Below are 23,867 nucleotides of genomic sequence, written 5' to 3'. Positions count from 1 at the left end.
AATATCTAGGAAGATACATATCTTTCCTAACAAAATACCATGCACAAATCAATAAAACTAAAAAGGAATACTATGCTAAACAGATCCACAGTGAGATATTTAATTCCAAATTACTCTTCAAAACAGTCAAAAATCTAATTAAGGACCCATCCTCCTCCATCAGAAAAACTACTTCTTTTCAAAGAATTCCTGCAATGAGTATGCCATGTCTTTGTTAGATAAAATCTATAGGTTACAAACTCAATGCCCCTCTTGCTCACCAACAAAAGAAACTGAAGAAAAACATGAGCAAGCAAAATGGGACACATTTGACTTAGTAACTAAACTCGAAATTAACCAAATCATTACAGGAATTAAGCCTGCTATACACCTGCTGTACCCAATCCCAGCAAGTTCCCTGAAAATAGTATACAACGTAATTACCCTGACAATCACAACCATAATCAACCACTCACTATTAGAAGGATTGATCCCTGCTAGGGCAAAACAAGTGGTGATCAAACCAAACCCAAAAAATAAATCTGGCAGAATTGACGATTGGGACAACTATCAACCCATATCCAACTTGCTTTTTATCGCAAAGGTCCTAGAAAAAGCAGTATTATCTCAACTAGAAAACTACCTAGCAGACAATAATATTCTATATCCAAACCTATTCGAGTTCAGAAAAAATTGATCAACAAAAACCTTATTCATTTCTTTAATGAATCCTGTACTACAAGGATTTGACAATGACAAATCTTATATACAGTTACTAATTGGAATAGATAGAAATTTTTTCAATTGGTTCTTTTCCTTCCTAGCAGAAAGTTCATTCCAAATTAAGCTAGACAATCACACATCTGACAACTTCTCAATCAATACTGTTGTTGCCCAAGATTCAGCACTCTCGGCAATGCGATTCTACATCTACATGCTGCCCCTGTGTAAATTACTAAAGGAACTAAGAATCAACTTCTTCTTACAAGCAGATGATATAGTTCTACATTCCATCATTTGAAAAAAACTGCATTGACGCTGTCAACAAACATGAAGGCTATACAACAAGAACTTTCTCAACTGAAACTCTAAACACAAAAAAACCCTGAAATGTTGTGGTTAAGAAGAAACTCCTCAATTGTCAAACCACTACCTCTAGACCTGGGTACTTTTAGCATTACACCCTCAGATCAAGTATGGGACTTGGGAATACAGATCGATGAGAACTTGACAATGAAAAAGCACATAAGCAAATTAACTAAATCAGGTTACGCCAAGCTGAGAATATTGCATCGGTTGAAACCTCTACTAACCTTACAAGACTTCCGCACTGTTTTACAAACACTAATATTTTCAAACATAGATTATTGTAACTCCCTTCTACTAGGCCTATCTTCAAGACTATTAAAACCTCTACAGTTATTACAAAATGCCTCAGCAAGACTTCTGTTAGGAGTAAGGAAATTTGAACACATCACCCCCTTGCTGATTGCATTGCACTGGCTTCTACTACAATCCAGAATTCATTATAAAGTGTAATTTTTAATATTATCAATGACACAAACCCCTGCTTAATAGGGGTGAATCTACAACCATACACATAGCAGCAAACATTAAGATTGCAAAATAAAGGACTATTAACCGTGCCTACAACACGGAGCACACATCTAACAAAAATAAGAGACCAAATGTTTTCCATAGCAGGTCCCAAGTTGTGGAATTACGCCTGATGAAAGAAAGAAAGAGTTTCAAACTATAGACTTGGCTCTTCAAAAATGCATATGATTTAATTTAAATTAGCAATATGAAGATAACATCTCTATCAAAAATCTGAGACATTGTGGGTAGAATGAGCAAAAGTAATGAGTGATTTAAAGTGTGTTATGACAACTTACTGACTAATCCATGAAGATCATTGAAGTAGAACTTTTACATATTACAAACTACAGTCCTGACCTCTAATTAACTTGTATCTACTGTTATGTGGACCTAGAACACGTATTTGTTGTTGTAGAACCCTAGATTATGAATATTGACCTAGAATATGAATATTGTTTGTTGTATACTGTTGTGATCTTCTTTTGGAGCGATGATATATAAAACGCCCAAATAAATAAATAAATAATGCAGGAACACCCATACTTTCTCTAACCATTTAAAAAAGAGTGCTTATATTTTACATGCATCATAATTTTACAATTTGTGTATAGCAACTCAGAATTAAACACAGAGGCAGGTATATTTTAAAGGATGTGCATTATCCATTTCTGAAAATGCTTTCTTAAACATGTCCTTGGAATTACCAGTTTTACAATACCTCCACCAGCTCACCCAGACCTTAACCAGTTCACCTAGACTTCCAGTACTTCACCCTGAACACTCAACAATTGACCCAGACCTCCCATCCAAAAACTGCAGACAAAAGAGAAGTTCAATTTCAATTGCGTGAGGTGTAAAAGTATTTGGACACGTTTGGTAGCATATACACACATAGGGCCGGATTTTAAAAGCTCTGCGTGTGTAAATCCAGTGGATTTACATGTGTAGAGTGCCTTGTGCGTGCCGGGCCTATTTTCAAAAGGCCCGGCGATGCACGTAAAGCCCCGGGACATATGTAAGTCCCAGGGCTTGCAAAAAGGGGCGGGGAGGGGCGGTCTGGTGGGCGGGGATTACGTGCCGGCAGTCGGCCAGCGTGCGCAACTTACTTCAGCCCCAGGGCTAAAGTAAGTTTTAAAACAAAAAAAAAAACAGAAGAAAAAGGTAGGGGGGAAAGGGCGTGGGTGGGTAGGGAAGGTGGGGTGAGGGGTAGGGAACCGGGGATGGCAACACGGCTCGGTGCATGCAGGGCGCACAATTGTGCATCCCCCTTGCATGCGCCGACCTCTGATTTTATAACTTGTGTGCACCTCCGCGTGCAAATTATAAAATCGGGCATACATGTGTGCACGCCAGGTAGTGCGTGCACATGTACATCTGCGCGCTGTTTTGAAATTCTACCCCATACTGCTTACAAAATTTCAGTCTGACTGTTTCAGCCTGCTTCTTCAGGTTTCCAGATCAATCAGAACTAACCTCTATTAGGCAATGGTGCTATGAACTTTTATTTGCAACTACCCGGGGTATTTTTCCCCAGCCATTGGAGTAATTGTCCTTGGCCGGGAACCACAGACCATAATTCCCCATGGAATACAGTGTACAGGTAGCCTTGTTCCAGCCTGTATTTGTCACCATTAAACAATGACTGGGCCTTTTTTCCCCTCTCTCAAGGGGCTGTGAATGCTGAATCTGCAACTTCACCAGCCCTGATTAGACTGAGGAACAAAAACCAGGGCTGATAATCAGACCCAGGTCTTCCATATTATACTGCACTACACTGCCTCTGGTTTGGATCAAGAGATTATTGTTATTGTACATTATACTCTCAAATGTATTTATTTGTCTATTTTAAATAAAATGGATACTAAAATGACAGGAAAATTATGTTTTAACTAATAACAAGTTTTGTCTTTTTCTTATATTTATTTATTTATTTGTTTGTTTGTTTTTATATACCAACATTCAAGAAATATATCACATCAGTTTACAGAACAACATAAAATAAATAGTAGTAATAAAACTAAAACAGATAAAACTTATAGTAGTCATAACATTATGGGGTAATTTTCAAAAAGATTTACTCATGTAATAATAGCATATATCAATGCATGTAAAACTACATTTTTTCAGGTGAGTTTTCAAAGGAGTTACGCATGTAAACATAACATACTATCGTAGCAATTTTCAAAATCTATTTACCCGCATTAAGTGCACTCAACATGGGAAAACCTATTGACAATTCAATGGCATATATTGTAGCAATTTTTCAAAGCCCACTTACAAGGGTAAAGTGCATTTACACATTTAAAACCCAATTTTAAATATGTAAATGCTTTTGAAAATCAGGCCCGCTGGGGTAGATTTTATAAATTTACACGCGCGTGTACTTTTGTTCGTGCACCAGGCACAAACAAAAGTACGCTGGATTTTATAAGATAAGTGCGTAGCCGTGCGTATCTTATAAAATCCGGGGTCGGTGCACGCAAGGGGGTGCACATTTTGCAACCTGTGTGCGCCAAGCCCGGCGCGCGCACTGCCTGTTCCCTCCATGGCCGCTCCGAAATCGGAGCGGCCTCGGAGGGAACTTTCCTTCCGCCTCCCCTCACTTTCCCCTCCCTTCCCCTACCTAACCCACCCCCCCGGCCCTATTTAAACCCTCCCCCTACCTTTCTTGGCAGATTTACGCCTGCCAAAAGCAGGCGTAAATCTGCGCGCGCCAGCGGGCTGCTGGCATGCCATCACCCGACCCGGGGGCTGGTCCGGAGACCTCGACCACGCCCCCGGGCCAGCGCCATGCCCCCGGTCCCGCCCCAAACTGCCCCTTGACCTCCAGACATGCACCCGGACAAGCCCCCTCTCGCCCCTTTTACGAAGCCCCGGGACTTACGAGCATCCTGGGGCTATGCGCGCACCGGCGGCCTATGCAAAATAAGTGTGCCGACGCGCGAGTAAATCCGGCCGGATTTACGCGCGCAGGGCTTTTAAAATCCGGCCCTAGGTATATAAATCCTTTTGAAATTAATCCCCTATGTGTATAAGTGTATTTCACTTGATTTCTTTCATGTTTTTACAGAAGTCTATATATTGGAAAGCAATGTAGAGTTGAAAGAAGCTGTATTAAGGAAAAAGATTTTCAAGTCAGAAATTAAAATGATTCACATTGAGGACTATGGTAAGTCAAATAAACCGTTACATTATAAATTAAATAATTATTATTATTAATGAATTGTACATTTGTGCAACTACTCATCTTTAAACATTTTTTTCTGTTTTAAGAACTTCCTTTGAAACTCTCATTTCCAAAGGATTTCACACAGCAGAACCAGTATTCTCTTCTCTTGATAATGTAAGTATTGGTGTGGAGCCTGAAACTTGCAGGTTCAAATAGTGAAGTGTCTGATTGGAAAATATTCTGTGACACTGTGGCAAATACCCCATCTTGACAGCAGATGTGATTAAATCCTAGAGATGAGCTTCATTTTTTTCTACCGTGTCATTTTTTGAGTCGGACGCTTCAGGGTAAAGTTCGTTTTTCCTCGGATAGTTTTTTGGAAAAATGAACAAAAAACTAAGCGGGAAAAAATGAAACGGGCCCAAAAAACGACGCGGGAAAATGAAGCTCAAAAAAACCCACCCCAAGCATTAAAATTTACTATAATACATTAAATATAACCCCCCCACCATCCCGATCCCTCCCCAAGACTTACTAACATCCCTGGTGGTCCAGCGGGGTCCTGCGAGCGATTTCTCCCTCCGTGCCGTCGGGCTGTTGGGCCTGCTTCGCATCAAAATGGCATAAGATGGCACCAGCCATCCATTGCTTCTACCATGTGACAGGGGCTGACCAATGGCACCAGTAGCCCCTGTGACATAGTAGGTCAAAGGCTATCGGCGCCATTTTGATTACTGGCAGCCGACGGAGAGATCGCTCCCGGACCACCACTGGACCCCCACAAGACATGCCAGAAGTCCCTGGTGGTCCAGTGGGGGTCCGGGACCACATGGTCCCGGTAGGAGCACAAGATGGCGCTGGCCATCCATTGACCCTACCATGTGACAGGGGCTGACCAATGGCTATCAGCGCCATTTTGATGCGAGGCAGGCCCAACAGCCGGACGGCACGGAGGGAGAAATCACTTGCGGGACCCCGCTGGACCATCAGGGATGTTAGTAAGTCTTGGGAAGGGATCAGGATTGTGGGGGGGTGGGGGGGGGGGTGGTTGTATTATAGTAAATTTTAATGCTTGGGGTGGTTTTTTATTTAAAAAAATAAAATGTGCCCCTCCCCCCGTACAAACCCGAAAAACAAATTTTCCCCGAAGTTTGGGGAAAATCCGTTTCGGGGTCAGGGGCTCACGACCCACGACAAATTAGGCAATTTCAAAAAAATTGCCTAATTCGTGATAAATGAATGCACATTTCTGTTAAATCCTAGTCTCCACTGAACTTGTGGAGTTTTTGAATTTGACTCATTCAAGTTGCAGTTCACTCCGATCTAATGATTGGCTCACAAAATTTCAAGCCAGTAGCATATTGGAAGCATGCAAAACAGAATGTGATGGAAAATAAGGACCTCAATGTCTGCCAAGCCTACACTGCTGTTTCAGTGCCATACACTCAAGTAGGCCTTTGTCTTTTCACTTCATTCTTCATAATCAGGATTCCTCTGTGCTTTCTCTACTATATTCTTTGGGAGGCCAATCCATGCATCAACCACCCTTTCCATGAAAAAAGAATTTTCCTGATAGTGCTCCTGTCTATCAACTTGGAGCCTCATATTGTGACCTATATTTTATTTCCTGTGAAGAAAATGTTTGCTCTTAAACTACCATTGTTGACCCAACTCATCTAACCAGAGCAAGGGGGGACACGGAGCTGGATACTCATTTGATATTTGATTACTGTAACCCTGCCTGCATATTTCACAGATTAGATCAGAATATTTTGTAGGTACCCAGAAATATTTCAGCTCTATCCAACTAGGCAATTTCAAGCCGGATCACCATAAAAAAAATGATCTGATTTCAGTTGAGTAAATCTGAACGGGCCTTCTGATTTGCCTTCCAAAATTGTTTATCGCTGACTTGGAACTTTAAATCAAAATATTAACAGGGATGATCCCATCTAAATCAAAATCAGAACCATGTTACACCTGCCCTTCTCTAATACATGTTAAAAAGTACATTAAATCTAGAGTCTGACATTACAGATTCAATTATATAAAGAACAATATGAAAAGTTTCAGGGAGTATTAGAGATGTACATTTCCTTTACCTGAGTTGGAAAATTCAACAAATGAGTCCATTTTCAGTTTGTTGTAACTGAAGCCACATTAATGAAAAATCCAAACTTTTATTAAGTAAATACTACTACTAATAATAATCATATGCAGCCTATACAAAAGCTTATAAAGGACAATTCCTGTTCTGTAGAGCCTAAGGTTTAATCAAGACAAATATACATGACTAAAACAACTTTGGGAATTTTATTTAGTAAGAAAATGGTTACAATCAATAAGGCTGTTAGTGGGATAATTAGGGGATAAGATTTAAAAGAAGCCTTAAAAAGAAGAGGTTTTAGCCTGGATTTGAATAAGGCAAGAGAGGTTGCAAATGGCACCGCCTTAGAAAGTCTATTCCAAGTATACGGTGCAGCCAGCTGGAAAGCATGGAGTCCAGTAATTGGTGGTAGCGGAGAGGAACATGGATAGGAGTGACTTGCTTAATAAGCAGCATTCACAAGGAGAGGTATATGGAAAGATATAAGAGGAGAAGGAGTAGGGATGTGCATTTGCTTAAAACAAATGCGCAAAACGTGATGAATAACACTGATTCAGTTCATTCGGGAGCCCCTGAAATGAATTGGGGGCCCTCAGATGAAACAAATCTTATTTGTAGCATTTATTTTAAATAAATGCATTGGGGCCTTGGCTTAAAGCTGAGGCCCAAAGCAAGGGCTGCAGCCTATGCCCGAGCATAACACCAGTGCCTAGGCATAGACCCAAAGCCGGGGCCTTATCTAGAGCATAGGCCGAGGCCCAAAGCAAGGCCTGAATTCAATGCTTGAATCTTGGCCTAGGCCCAGGCTGATGCTGAGGCCTTGGCCGAGTGCGCCCTCCCCCCCACTGAACAAACTAACCTGATCCAGCAGGTATCCGCAGAAATGGCCAAGCCATGTCCTGGTGCCTGGGCCTCAGCCTAGAGTCAGGCCCAGGCCAGGAGCCCAGGCCTCGGAACAGATCAAACATCCTCTTCTTTTCTTCTTCAACTCATGCCGTCCACTAGGGTTGCATGGGACTTAACTCTGATTCTGTGCAACCCCAGTGGACAGCATCAGTTGAAAAAGAAAAGAAGAGGACATTGGACCTGCTCGAAGGACTGGGCTCTGGGACTGGGCCTGGGCCTGACCCTAGGTCAAGGTCCTGCATTAGAAATTGGCTAGATCGCAGTCTCAGGCCTGGGTCCAGGCTCCAGCCTAGGCCAAGACCCAGGCATCAGGGCCTTACCTTTGGGTCGGGCCCGGCCTCTGGGCTTGGCCATGGTATCAGGCCTGGGTCCGGGCTCAGTCCTAGTCCAAGGCCCAGGCATCAGGACCCTGCCTCCGGACCGGGCCACAGCATTGGGCCTGGGCCTGGACTCCCGCCTAGGCTGAGACATCGGCTTTGAGTAAGCTGAGGCCAAGGTTGCAGTGACCTACCACAGCCTCAGCCTAAGCTGAGGCAAAGGCATCGGGACCCAACCTTTGGGCCAGGTCCTGGCATAGGGCCTTAGTCAGGTCGAGACCCTAGCATCGGGTCCCATCCGAAGCCCTAGCTCCAGTCTAGGCCTTAGCATCAGCCTTGCAGAGGCCAAGGTCACAGCTACCTACCTCATCCTCAGCCTACACAAGGCCAAGGCTTTGACCTGGGCTTGGGCCTGGGCCTTGCCGGCAGATCCCCACTGGACCTGGTAAGTGAGGGCCAAGTGATCCTGGCTCTGGCATTTTTCATGGTGGGCGAGAGACCTTGTTTTTGTTTTTTGTTTTTTAAATGTTTGATTCATTTCGTTTTTTAACAAGAATGAAATGAATCATACATTCCACACACTGAAATTTGTGAGGAAAAAGCCTCCTGAAAATGAACCAAAAAATGAAAATGAATTTTTTTTCCCCTGCACATCCATAAAAAGTAGTACAGAGAGAAGGCGTTGGTAAATGAGTAAGAGGAGCTTGTACTGTATGCAGGTATGGATAAGAAGCCAATGTAGTGACTTGAAAAAAGGGTTATATGTTTATAGCGACTTTGGTGAAACATAAGTTGTGCAGTTGAATTTAGGATACATTGTGGTGGAAAGAGATGGTTCACTAGGATACTCGTGAGAAGCAAGTTGCAATAGTCAAAGCAGGGTGTTCATGAGACAGTGGATAAGGGTTTTCTTAATGTGTTCAGAAGGAATGGATTTTGATCATATTATAGAAATGCTGCACATATAAGTGGCCTCTTGTTACAGAAATAACATATTTTAGCAATGTTTTGGATATATGTAGAGAAAGAGAGAGAGGGGAGTCAAATATGACTCCAAGGTTAGTGGCTGAGGGGACTGGGAAGATGACCGTGTTGTCCACAGAAACAGAGAAAGTAGGAAAGTAGGTTTGTAGGGAAGGATAAGGAGCATTGCCTTAGCAGTATTGCATTTAAGGTGGCAGTGGGACATCCAGACAACACTGTCAGACAAACTGGCCAAGATTTGGGCCTGGAATTCTGATGAAATTTCTGTTATAGATAGGTAAATCTTGGAATCATCACCATAAAGATGATATTGAAAGGCATGAGAAGAGATCAGAGCACCAAGGGAATTGAAATACAGAGGGAAGAGTGACCAAGACAGAGCTCTGAGGCACACCAGTTGATAGTGGGATAGCAGTAGATTAAAATCCACCAGAGGATACACTGGAAGTGTCATGGGAGAGGTACGAAGAAAACCAAGAGAGGGCAGAGTATCAAGGCACTGATCAATAGTTTCCAAAGCAGCAGATAGGTCAATGATTGAGTAAAGGCCTTTGGTTTTAACCATAAACAGGTCACTGCCTCATTGGAGCCTTTGGCAAGGGATATTTCCATGGAATGTAAAGGGCAAAAACCAGGCTGGACTGGTTCATGAATGGCTTGAGATGAAAGAATGTCAAGATAGCATGTTCAAATAGTTTGGAAGCAAAAGGGAGGAGGAAGATGGAAAAATAGTTAGCAGGACAGGTAGGATCCAGTGAAGCTTTCTTTTGAGGAGTGGTTTGATCACCGCATGTTTGAAGGCAGCAGGAACAGTTGCATTGGAAAGTGATAGACTGATAATGTGACAGATGGAAGGGATGACTGCAAGGGAAATTGAGCTGAGTATCTTGGTGGAAATCGGATCAGATGAACAGGAAGTGAGTTTGAGGCACGCATCCAGGCCCTGGGACTTCCCCACAGCCCCTCTAGCCTCTACTTACCTTAGGTTTTCAAAGGAAGAAAGGGGAAGAAGCGAGCCTCAAACATTCCTACCCTACTGGCTGCATTTTAAAAATGGCACTGGTCTCGGGGCTGGCTAGGGCCAATTTGTTTTTCAGCAGTAAAGCAATAGGGCCATAAAACACGTTTTATGCTTATAAAACGTGTTTTATACTGTAATGCTTTATGGCCATATTGCTTTAACCACTTGGGCCTTGGCAAGCCTTGAGAGGGGCACCATGTTTAAAGCGCAGCTGGTAGGAGCACCTGTGGCTCACTTCTGCTCCTTTCTCCCTTTGAAAGCCCTTGGTGGGTTAAGTGGGGGCCAGGGGGAAGGGGGTGGTCTGGAGGGCTGTGATGGAATGGGAAAGGCATTTCATTTTGGTTTCATGTTCATCTAATTTAACAAAAACAAAATGTCAGTTCGCAAACAAATCAAACTGAAATAAACATTAAACAAGATGAATCTCAAACCCTTTTCTTCTCCCCTCCCCAAAATAAAAACAAAACAAAACATAAAAAGAAACCAAAAAACCTTTTCCCCTGCACATCCCTAGGGTATATAGATGTTTGAAAGAGAGAGTAGCTGCCTGCAAGAAGGTAGCAGTGGAGCTGGTTGTCTAAATCCTATAAAACATTGTAGGTGCTACCAATGCATATATTTGAAGTCTAGAATTTTAAGTACTTTTTCCATATCTTCTGAAATTGCATCACCTCTACAATCCTAAGCCAGTGCAGTTTCTGAATGGGTATCCTGCTGAGCTACAGTTTAGTATTTGCAGATTTTGCTTTTCTAACAGAAAATATTGGGTCTGATATTCAACTGGCAGATAGCTAGATAAGAGGACTTATCCAGCTATCTCTAGTGCTCACTAAATATCCACTCAAGTTCAGCAGCCACTACATAGCTGGATGAATCACTTTTCTCTCTATCTAGTTAGCCGGATAAAAGGCGAGCAGGCAGTGGATGGATTGGGCAGCGCTACTTAGCCAGCTAACTTATCTGTCTAAATAGCGATATTCTGCGACTAAGTCTAGATCTGCTATTGAGCACATCTAGACATCTAGGACATCTGTGGCCCAGGTCTATGATTATGATCATATCTATTCTACATAGGAACATAAGAATTGACATACTAGGTAAGAATGAGAGTTCATCAAGCCCAGTGCCCTGTTTCCAACAGTGGCCAATCCAGGTCACAAGTACCTGGCAAGATCCCAAACAGTAAATAGATCCATGCTGCTATTGCACAGTGATAAGTAGTGGCTGTTCCCTAAGAGGATAACTTTCAAACAACTGTAGATGGTGGTATATATAAGTATACGTGGCCTCATGCATATTTGTTATATTTTATAATACATGCATAATTGTGCATGTTTTATAAAATATGTGTAATTCTACAATGCATCATGGGCCTGACTTTAAAACGGTGTAAGTCCCAGGGCTTTACAAAAGGGGCGGTCCGGGGGTGGGGAATGGGTGGGTGGGGCAGTCCGGGGGCAGGGCCAGAGGCCTCCGATATAGCGTCCAATTCTGCTATGTCGGAGGATCGCATGCCGGCAGGCTGCCGGCAGGCGCAAAAGGTAAGACAAGTCAGGAAGGGGGGTTAGAGTAGGGCTAGAGGGGGGAAAGGTTAGGTTAGGGAGAAGGGACGTTCCCTTCCAGGCTGCTCCAATTTCATAGCGGCCTGGGAGGGAATGGAGGAAGGCAGCGCGGCTCAGCGCGCACAAGATGCACAATTGTGCACCCCCTCGCGCACGCCGACCCCGGATTTTATAACATGCGCGCCCCTGCACGAGCATCTTATAAAATCAGGCATACATGTGTGCGCACCGGGTAGCCCATGCAGATGTAGGCCGCGCGCGCTTCTTTTAAAATCTACCCCCATATGCGTATACATAGGTTTATGCACAAATACATGCAGTGCATTGAAACCATGTATATTAATGGGTTGAATGCTCATACTTTACCCATCTATTTTAAATATATATGTGAGTACCCTGTTATTAAGGGGGGGGGGGTGATTTCAGTCACATACAGTCTCCTATATTCAAAACCGAAATGAAAACTTTATATAATGGGGGAAGGTACACTGTTTTGGTCTATCTATCAATAATTTTGTGTTCTTCAACTTCGCCGGAGTGGGGGCAGTCCAGCTATGCGGCCGATGCAATAAATGAGTGCAGAAAGTGTACGCTCAGTTTTGAGCGCCCGCTTTCCTAACCCGTGCACAAGTGCTTCTCCTGGGTGCGCAATGCAATATGTAAATGAGGGGTCATTTGCACACCCCAGTGCCTCCATGGCAGCGGGCAAGCAGTATTTTCTGCTTTTCTGTACATCTTTTTGGGGTGCTCAGAAATTAACGTCTGCCTGAGCGTAAACATCTGTGGGTCGGGCGCACATTTATTTTTTTACATTTGGGGTGAATAACTAATAGCCTCAACACCTTACATTTGCATTGATGAACGCTATTATTTTCACCGGGTGGGGTTGGACTCGTGTTTTGGATGCACTAACCTCCTTATAGCATAAGGGGCTGTGGACACGCTTCCACCCGCAGGTTAAACAGTGCACTCAGCTGAGTGGCATTGGCCCCTATGTGTGTGAGTTAAGAAAATGTTGGTTAGTTATGACTTTAACTTTCTTCAGACTTGGCATACATCAGAAACCATGAGTATTAGTTATTATGGGGCGGATTTTAAAAGGGTTATGTGCGTAATATACACGCGTAAACCTTTTAAACCCGCTCCTGCGCGTGCAAGCCCCGGGACGCGCAGGAGCTTGAAAAAAGGGGCGAGGCGGGGGCAGGACCGAGGCCTCCGGCACAGCGGCCATGCTGGGGGATCGCGCGCCGGCACTCAGCCGGCACGCACAGCCTACACCTGCCCAGAGGTAGGTGCAACTTATAAAATAAAGGTGGGAGGGTGATTTAGGTAGGGCTGGGGGGGGGGGGGCGGGTTAGGTAGGGGAAGGGAGGGGAAGGTGGGGTGGGGGTGGAAGGAAACGGGGAAAGCCATCGGGGCTCCCCTAGGGCTCGGCGCGCACAAGGTGCACAAGTATGCGCACCCCCTTGCGCGCGTCGACCCTGGATTTTATAACTTGCACGCGGCTGCGCACGCATGTTATAAAATCGGGTGTAGATTTGTGCGTGCTGGGTTGCGCGCACAAATCTACGCCCGCGTGTAGCTACTAAAATCGGTCCCTTTGTGCTTAGATTTTCTTTAATAAATAGTTTAAATAATAAATAAATACATGAGTATATTTTATGCTTGAAAGTAAACTAGGACTTACTCGCATAAGTCAGCCAATTTAAAAACATGTACATGTAAGTTTAATAATAAGTTTGATAAGTTTACGGATACCCACTGTTTACTGTTCCTTGTATTAAGCCCCGGTCGGTCTCTTAGACCAGGGCAGTTTGCCGTTCCATATAAACCGGACTGATTTGTATCCAATACAAGAATTTCGGTATATAAAAATTATAAATAAAAAATAATAAATAATAATGTAGAGGAAATTAAACAGTTTACCTTTTAGTCTACCAGTTTGCCTAGTCCTTCTCCAAGTCACGGAGACCCTTCTTATTCTTCAGCCTGAATTCCCCTGGCCCACCCATACTTCCCACCCTATCAGTACTACACAATAAGAAATGAAAGATAACCTTATTTTCTGTGGTGACAAATCTCAATTAATCTTGCAAAAAGCACACAGGAAAATATACACAACATAAACCACAAATTCATTTTGAGAGTTTCCTCAGAGACCATCATAAATAATCAGAGGGTGTAGTTTAAAAGTGGTTACAAATATTTGTATTAACCACCAAACGCTACCGCTCGAATGTCTTTAATCATGGGTCTCACTCTCTTTCACATAAATATTGTTGCAATGGACTCTATGTACAGTTAAGTTATTATTTTATATATTTTATATGCATAATGAAAAAGCTCAAAAAATGTGGAAAGCCTTATGATTAAATACATTCAAGTGGTATAGTATTTTTGTAGTCAATACAATTTATTGTAACCACTTTTAAGAAAAATATTACAAAATAAACATGTTTAATATTTACACCAAATAATTAGCAGGAGTAAAATGCAAGTAAGTTAGAAAATGTACTCAGATATATGTCCTATAAAATAGTAACTTATGCGCATAACTGTTAGCCCCACTCCAGAATTCCCTTTAGAACACCTCATTTTTACATACGTCTGTGTGCGCAAAAGTGAACATACGCACATATTTATAAAATAAGGAAAACATGAGTAGAGGCTACTTACACGCACACAATGTTTTAAAAATTCACTTTCAAATCTATGCTAACTGCCTTAACCACATCCTCTGGCAATGAATTCCAGAGATTAATTGTACATTGAGTGAAAAAGAATTTTCTCAGATTTCTTTTGAATGTGCCATTTACTAACCTCATGGAATATCCTCTAGTCTTCGTATTTTTTGAAAGAGTAAATAACTGATTTGCATTTACTCATTCTATTCTACTTATGATTTTACAGCCCTCTATCATATCTTCTCTGTGTCCACTATTTGTAAAAGCAAGTACAGTACATGTAAAATTCTTGCCTTTTTATTGTGATGCTAAATTGACTGTATAAGTCATATTTTAAAATTACAAATGCCTTTATGAGGTTGACCTATAAAGTCCCACATACATTAACCTTTCAGAACAATTTTACCTTCTATGATTAACTAGGAACTGTACTAGAACAATCACTATTAACATTATTTAAAGGAATCATTAAAGGAGATATTTTTTTTAATGGGTTTAGGTACCAATAATTAATTTTAGAAACTTATTAATTTCCTTTCTGAAACTGACAAAGTTCCTTGGCAGTAGACATCATGTAGGGGTCAATATTTAAAGACATTTAGGGGTTGATCTTAAGACCCGCGCTTGCGCTTCCATCTGCACGTGCCCATGGACACGGCTGTTTTATAGCATGCGTGCATGTTATAAAATACAATATCTGTGCGCACATGCGCAACAGATTTTAACATCCGCGTGCACACGCGCGGGCGGGTGGTCTCCTCCATGCACGGGGGACCTGGGGAATTTTAAACGGCAATGCGTGGCAACACAAGTAGGGCTTCCCCAGTTCCCTTTCAGTCCGTTCCAATTAAGGAGTGGTCTGAGAGGGATCTTCCCTATACCCTTACCTATCCTTCCTATTTTTTCCCCTTTTCTCTCCCCCCTGACCCCAACCCCTTCCTAGCTACTCACATATTTTTTTGTTTGATTACTTACTGCTCCTTGGGAGCGGATGTAATCTCTGCACGCTGGCTGGCTGCTGGCTAATGGCGCTGTCCCGGCGCGCTCCCGCCCTGCCCCTTTTGCAAGGCTCAGCACTTCTGCGAGTAATGGGGGTTATGTGCGTGGCCGGGCCCATACTAAAATCCATGTGGCATGCGCAAGGCCCGGCCGCGCACATCAGCCTCGTTTTTTACACGTGTGGGCTTTATAAAATCGGTCCGCAAATGGATAACTTCAATTTATCTGGAGAAATTGCAACTTTTTGAATATTGGAGCACTTATCCAGCTAGATTTAAACCTACACTCTTCTCACTTTATTTGGGTGCGATAAGGAACAAGGGGATCATGAAAATGTAAGAAAAGAAAAGAATGAGAATGTTGAGACGCCCTTGAAGTAGATTATTTTTGAAACGTGAATTTGCATCTGGTATTAGCAATGAAGAAAATATATTTTGGAGAAAGCCTTACTGAAGGAGACAGCAAGAAGTCACCATAGTGATAAGTACTTTTATTCAGAAATATTACACCAGAAATGGAGTGAGGTCAACGATTATACAGAAGCAGTAATTATACCTCCAACATTAATGGTAGCTATGTTACAAAGACCTCCTTTTACATTTGGTATTGAGTGCAGGATATTGCAGGACTGTTTGAATGCAAAGTGGCAGTTAAATTGAGGACAGGAGGGTGCACTGCTATCACTGCTGCCCTGGCAGAGGGACAAATACTGTTCTTCAAAATCACCCATTTTCACTGTCTTCCTGGTTATGCTTTGCTTTTCCTGCATCCTGCCTATTGGTACAGTGTGGACATTGCTGCTCTGCCACCCCTTCTGATATCTCATCAATATTGGGCCCACCCACTCAACTTCACCACCTTTCAGCGATTTCTGGGTCCCACCGAAGCGAACGCAGCGATGTCTGGTGGAGAGCATGGCACTCAAATAGCTTCCTGCCACGGTGTGCAGCAGTCAACCATCAGCAGTTAATCTGGACAATCAACAGCCATAGCAGTCATGATCAAACTGGCAGCTGTGGCAAAAGGCAGAAGCGAGGGACAAACAGGGGAATCCCATCCTGAGCTATGCAGTCAGAATCCTGCAAGACTTGGGCTAGCTAAGTCAGCAGACGACTCTAGGTTCTATAGCAAGCTAAAATGGCACAGACATACAGGGCTAACAGGTGTACAGACTTTGCATTTGCACAGGGAAACAACTTCTGGGGGTGACAAAGAGCAGCAGCATTCAAAACAAAAGAATAGGTTCTGACAGCCGTACAACCTCAAAGAATCGATAATGCTTTAATTATTTTGGTGTTTATGTTCTAAACCTTACCATGCATGGCAAGGCCCTCTATGGCCTGCTAAAAATAGTGTGTTAAGCATGAATGTCCTATAGGACACAGTAAAGTGAAGTCCATAATCTTCCATTTACGTCAACTTTGACAAATATGTAACTTCTTCAAAAAACATAGTCTAGCTACTATCATTTAGTCCCTGATCACCAGCGACATTAATTATGGCAAATCCCTGTACCTTGGTATTCCACTACAGCAACACTTTTGGCAGGGGCCAAGTCTAACGACCATGTAAAGCCTATCCTGTATATGCTCCGTTGGCTCACCACCGAAAGCAGGATAAAATGTAAATGACTCTGTATTGTATTCGAATGTCTGAACCAATGAGCACCAGAATGTCTCATCACCTGAACAAGGGAACTTAGGTCCTTCCAACAAGCCTTTTTCTTTACACATTCACTATTTTTTTCGAGGCTAGCCTGCATGAGGCTTTGTATATTCATTTGTTATGCACGCAACCTATAGAACAATATCCTAAATGACTTATGCAAGGAAACCTGTTTATCTTCATTTCTAAAAAGAATCAAAACTAGGCTGTTAGTCAAGCCTTCTCCTCCCGCTCATCTTACTGCTAGGTATCCTCCCTCAGCTATGAAAGTAGAATTCTACTTTTAAGTGCCATGCTTGTTTATCTTATTGCTAGTTATCCACTCTATATTACAAAATCAGTGTACACTGTAGAGGTAATTTTCAAAGGATTTACATGCATAAATGTAACATACTATTTTATCAATTTTCAAAAGCCCACTTGAGTAAAGTGCATTAACTCGAGTAAAACCCAGCTTTACTCGAGTAAATGCTTTTTAAAATCAGGCCCTATATGTTGCTACCTATACTGTTTATATTGTTCATTTCCCAAGTTTATATTCTTATGTCCCCTCCCAGACATACATTTTTCTTTGTAATTGTCTTGTGTCTTTCCTATGAAAGGCGGAATATCAAATGGAATATGCAAATGAATCCTTATCTGAGGATGTCCTTCCATCTAAGCTGAAGGAGGCAATTATTTGCCCATTGTTGAAAAATCAACCTTAGACGTTCAGCATCCAACTATAGAACAGCCTAAAATTTACTGTATTTAGGCAAATTAATCAAAGGCAGGGTATGTCACCAATTAATGTCATCTTTAGATAAAAACAGCATTTTAGATGATGAATTATCAGGCTTTCACCCAAATATTATTAATGAGACTAATCTTTGGCTGAGCAGTTCTTTGAGAATATATAATCCTCCACAACAATTACGACCTGCAAATAAAAACTTACTTGATATTCCGACCTCAAAATTGGCTAAGATGTCGCGCTTTTTCAGTTGCTGGTCCAAAATTATGGAACACACTCCCTGTCTCTCTGCGCAAAGCTACTAAAGTGAACATTTTTAAAAAGGAACTTAAGACCTATTTATTTAAACAGGCCTTTAGTGCAATATAGCTCAGAACAAGCAATTCAAGGTGATGCTTAATTTGATATGTATTAGAATTAGTGCTTGCCCTTTGATTATATCTGATTCTGTGGCTTTTAACGATGTTAATATGATGTATTTTATTATATGTTGTATTATAGTTTGGAAATGTGATACTTTACATATTGTGTTATTTGTTTTAATTATTATGTATATGCTTTTTTGTAAACCACTTTGTGCGCTATTGTTGAGAGCGGTATAGAAAAATGTTAAATAAAATAATAAATACATGATAAATATTAGCACCGAAACTGCTCTGCTGTCCTTATTTATGACTTGCTGAGGAATTTAGATTCCAGTAATGACTCTTTAGTGACCTATTGCACCTAACAAGACCATGTACCTTGAGGTGCTGCTAGCCCAGTTAAGCTCACATGCGGTCTGAGGCATTGCTTTTGAATGGTTTACATTATTCTTAAAAGATTGGTTTCAGACAGAAGGTGTTCTTCAAAAAGAATTTTTCTACTGTCTGGAAACTACTGTGGTGTTCCCAGACCTTCATCCTCTTTCCTGTGCTTTTTATTCTGTATGACCTTCTGATCTGAAAAGAGTTGAAGGGGTTAGGTTTTAGGTACACAGTATGTGGATGATATTCAACTATATGTGGAGTTTTTCCCCCAAAAGGAGAAGGCTGTGTTAAGCTTGAATAGCTGCCTCCAGCTTATCTTAAATTGCATGCAAGACAATAGATTAAACTCATTGAAGTTGGAGGTATCTGGGTGAAGAAATTCTCCATTACTATGTCATTGTATTGGAAGTTAGGGGAGGGAGAGATTAGAACTGTGAGATGAAGCCCACATTTTGGTAGGTAGCATAGACTCTGGTTTATCCTGGAAGTCTTAGGTGGGATCTATTACAAAATCTTTTTTTTTTCAATTCTATACATTTTATCAATTGTGACCTTTTTTTTTAAAAGAAAGATCTAGTTTCCCTAGTGCAAGTAGCAGTAACCAGTAAATGGGATGATTGCTATTACTCACTGGAGAGCTTGCAACAATCTAGTATAAGTCCATTACAGATAGTATAAAACTCTGCAGCCAATTTATTGTTAAATCTCCATCCATGGAACCATTTCACACCTGCCATAAAATCCTGGCATTGTTTAGTTCAGTTTGATTTTTTTCAGGGACACTTTTTTTTATCCAGGTCTCTAATTGTTTAATGTTTATTTCAGTTTGGTTTATTTATTTATTTAAACAATGTATAGTCTACTCTATTACAACTCTAGGTCAAACCAAAATAAACATTATTAGGATCGTTCTTTATTCTGTGATGGGCCGTTATCACAGGCAGTAAGGCCCTACCACATACGATACCGGCCACATCGCGGTGACATTATTCTAATTAGGGGAAGGGGAGGAGTGTGGGTGGGGTTTGAATGGAGTTATTGCCAGCAGCACCGCGGGAAATAACTACACCTTTTCCCATGGCGTTATGGGATGATAGTATGTGGCCAGATGTGCACTATCGCTCCCCCGCCCCTTTTTTTTACAACACATTATTCTGCTATAAATATATAGGGGTACATTTTTTTAAAAATCATGCAAAAAAAATTACCGAAACAGAGCTTTCTCAGGCCCCTCCACAAGTAAGCGGGAGAAGCTGGGGCATCCTCCGACCCCAATGCCCTTTTTAAAACCTCAAGTGGGTTAGAGCCGGGGCCTACCTGTCCCCCACTTGCCCCTTACTCCTGTCCTGCTGGCATGCTCAATGGTGCCAGCTGGCCCTAAGATTCTATTTTCATTAGGGTATGAAGGCAGGATTTGTTGCTGCACATGGTGAACAGCTTTCACTAGCCTATCCCCTTTCTCCAGTATACAATATGTGAAACAGAAATTTAGGGCATCGGTGTCAGTCATGTAGATGGACACTTTGCTCCTTGAAGGGGACAGAAAGAGTTGTATGATTTGCCTAGGAGTGAGCTAGGCCAGGGAGGAATGCAGTAATGGCCATCTTGTCTAGGGGTCTGGGTCAGAGTGTCTGATGTTGTGGCACGTTCGTGGGCTAATGGCCTGGCTATGCACCTGGTCCTGGCACCTGAAAAAATTTCTCTGGAACTCAAACCAAGCTGAAAATCACCTGGTTTGAGTCTGACCTCAAATTTCTTTTCCCCACATCTCTCATTGTAAATATCAATTCAGCTTTTAAAACTCTGCACCACAGAAAAAAATAATAAGAGATTGTAATTGTTCCTATGCAACTGGAAACAGAGCTACAATTTATCAGTTGCATCCTTCATCTCTCAGACCTGTTTAAGCTCAGTTTACTCACATCTCAACCAATGCCCTAACTTCTTTTATTGTAGTGAAATCTTAATAGACTCATCTCTGCATATTTAGTCCCTATCAGTTATCATTCCGTTTTAGTCATTTTACAGATTTAATTTTCAGGAAATATATTTGCATTTCACTTAGATTTAAGAAAGAAAACCTCTGATTATTTCCGTTTTCTTTTTTCACAGATTTGTAAGTGTGTATGTGGGGGGGGGGGAAGGGGGAGGGGATAGCATACATGAGGATAGGAAATACTGAGTAAACCAAATATCTGCTAACTAGATCCTCTTCGGTGAACAAAAGGAGGCCACATGTGTTTGGATAATAGCCTCACAAATTTTGGAGGCTGGGTGGATTGTTACAAAACTGCCTGGTAAGACATAGAAGAAGGTCTTGATGCTGTATTAAGTACTGGTATTATAAAACCCAAAGAGAATGACAATGTCTGAAAAAGCCTACTGGTAGAGGTGATGAAAGGCAGCACTATAACAGAATTTTGATATATTTGGGACTGATACGGAGGGCAATGGTGGAAACAGTATTGAGAATGTTTAATAGGAGACATTGGCAATGCAGGATGTTGAAATCAGGTGGTATTTCAGTCATGGAAGTATGTATACTCATGTACCCAAAATGGTGGAGAACCAGAGAGAAGGGCTCTAGTAAAGATGCGCACTCATTTGAAACAAATTTGTAATCTGAACCAAGAATTACCATATTCTGTTTGGTTCATTTCAAACAAACGAAATCGCTCCTGGCTATGAAAACCCTCCAAAATTTTAGGCAAATAGTAATATGGCCATAAAGCAAGCTTTACAGTCATATTACTTTACTGCTGCAAATGGATGTGGTACAAGCCAGCCTTGAGTCAGCATTTTCCAAGCAGAACTGGCAGGGCAGGATAGACTGATGATTACTCCTGCTCTCTTTTTATCATTCTACCTGTGCTATGGAAGAGGTAAGGGAAGAGCAGGGGGTGGTGGAGGCTGGGGGTCTGTGTTCATTCAAATTTTTTTTTTTGTTTTGTTTTTGGGATTTTTTTTTTTTCATTTACTGTTTATTACTTTGAAGTGCTGGAAAAAAAAGTGTGAAAAGCGGAATATAAATCTAAATAAATAAATACAGTTCAACAGATGGACTAAATCAAAATAAACATTAAACAAACTACATCTCTTCCCTCACAAAAAAAAACCCCAAACAGTAAAACAAAAACTTGGCCCATTTCACATCCCTAAAATCTGAACTGAGCAGACTGGATTCTCCAGCTGATCTTTCTCTGACATCGTTTACTGTGCTACTAGGTTATTAGTTTTGTCTATACAAAAGATTACTACTTGAATATTTTAGTTGATAACCAGTGATTCCCAGCAGATTATGATTATGATTTCTGATTTTAGGTTTTAACAGATAAAGGGCCTCATTTTCCAAGCACTTTACCGCGTGCGATAAATTCGCAAATCGCGTTAACAGCTGTTAACGCGATTTGCGAATGCAAATTAGTCATTTGGTATTCAGGGGGCGGAGTTGGGGCGGAGCATATGTAAAGCGGGAACCTGTGTATCGTGTGCGGCGAAACAGCCTCAGTGTTAGCGTGGCTGCTAGCGCGGCTAATAACTACAACTCCAACCTCGCGTTATGGACTGCGCTACGGGCCAGAAAAGGAGTATCGCCATCCACAATACCTCCAGACAGCCTGTTTGAAAGAGAGAGAGAGAGAGAGAGAGAGACTTACTATAGTGCCTATGCCCTACATAGGTATTTCAATCCCTATGGGAGGGCTACCTACTAACTCGGGGTGGGGATTAGGTATGAGCGTCGGGGGTTGGGGGCCACTTTCGCATTGCACATGAGACCTACGGACAGAACAGTGGTCTCTAGTGCAGATTTGCTGGCCGTCAGAGTGAGGACGCTCACTCCAAGCGGAGATTTGGCCAACATTCTCTCCACCTAGCATGTTGTTGCCCAGGTAGAGTGTCCATCAAGCTAGGTAGAGAGAACGTTGCCCAAACCACTTCTTGGAGTGAGCGTCCTCACTCCGAAGGCCAGCAAATCTGCACTAGAGACCACTGTTCTGTCCGTAGGTCTCATGTGGAATGCGAAAGTGGCCCCCAACCCCCGACGCTCATACCTAATCCCCACCCCGAGTTAGTAGGTAGCCCTCCCATAGGGATTGAAATACCTATGTAGGGCATAGGCACTATAGTAAGGCTCTCCAATGCGATATTGGAAAATAAAGCCCAAAGTCCTATAACACACACCTGATGCAAAGAAATAGAATAAAATTACTGGTGTTTATTAGATAAACACTGGAAAAACAGCATTTCCCCTAAAATTCTTTCATGCCTCCTTTGCTTACCCTGAATCCTCCACATTGTGTTTCTGCTTTTTCCACACTAATGATTGCTCTGCTGCACAAACATATGTATTTGATTCAACTGGAATTGCCTTTGTCACTGACCATGTGCGAGGGTAGGCAGGTCACTTTATCCCATTGTACATCTTTTGTGTGAGATAAATGTTTATCCAGCCGTGTCTTTCAAATCCTCTGTGATGAAGATTAACTTGTTTCTAGTGCTTGACTACTTTTACTGCTAGAAAGTTTTACCTAATATCTACTAACCTAAATCTCTGCTGATATAAGTTAAAGCCCATCACATCTTGTCCTTCTCTCAGTGCTTTGCTTTGCCAGGAGCCTCATTTGTGTTTGCTCTGTTGGTATTTGTAGTGATGAATCTCCAGGTAGCCAGTCGGTTACAGATAAGTTTCACATGGACTGGGATTCAGTGCTTGTCAACTCCGATAACGTCGTCCTAGCTCGATTTGATGGCAGAGGGAGTGGATTTCAGGGACTTAAAATTCTGCACGAAGTCCACCGATGCTTAGGATCAATAGATGTCAAAGACCAAATAACTGCTGTTGAGTGAGTATTTGAAAATATTTTTTTTTCATTCAGTTACTATTTTCCCTCTCTTTCAACACTGCTATTCTTCACTTAAAACATTTCTTTTGAAATATTCACATAACTTTTTTTGCTTTTTTTTTTTTTGCCTGTGGAATCATCCCTGCTTCCTGATGCCAATCCTGATATATTAAAATGTGATTATAATAAATCATAAGCCAGAAGAAAATGATTTAGGGACTAGATTTTTCATTTAAATGTAGCCATAAAATCTAAGTAGGTATTCAGTAAGCTGGTGAATGGACAAATGTGTATATAGCTACACAACAGCTTTGTCGGCTGTTGTATAGCTTTATTTGCTACCATATATTAAGGTCCCTTATCCTTCTTGCCTGCTGCACTCTTTCCCGTGCATCCTCCTCTCGCACCCCCCCAGTTTTTATGACCTTGTTTTTTGTAACTGCTCTCTTCCTACTTCGTTCTCCCTAGTTAATTGTAAACCGGCATGATTTCTCTGATGATGATCAGTCAAGAAAAACTACAAATAAAATAAATAAATAAAATAAATTA

At 41.7% G+C, this 23,867-nt stretch overlaps 1 protein-coding gene across 1 annotated transcript in view; it reads left to right on the top strand.

Annotated features, from left to right (window-relative positions):
- The window catches only part of DPP10 (dipeptidyl peptidase like 10), a 1,181,383-nt gene that overhangs the window by 1,094,475 nt on the left and 63,041 nt on the right, over positions 1-23,867 (top strand). Inside the window, exons 18-20 of the mRNA XM_029605348.1 lie at positions 4,649-4,747; positions 4,852-4,921; positions 23,124-23,318. Of these exons, the coding sequence (XP_029461208.1) occupies positions 4,649-4,747; positions 4,852-4,921; positions 23,124-23,318 (364 nt within the window). The remainder of the gene's footprint in view (positions 1-4,648; positions 4,748-4,851; positions 4,922-23,123; positions 23,319-23,867) is intronic.

This window comes from Rhinatrema bivittatum, chromosome 6, assembly GCF_901001135.1.
Source record: "Rhinatrema bivittatum chromosome 6, aRhiBiv1.1, whole genome shotgun sequence".
Classification (NCBI taxonomy): Eukaryota; Metazoa; Chordata; class Amphibia; order Gymnophiona; family Rhinatrematidae; genus Rhinatrema; species Rhinatrema bivittatum.
Note: the sequence above shows the minus strand (reverse complement) of the source record. Positions and strands in the feature narration are given on the sequence as shown.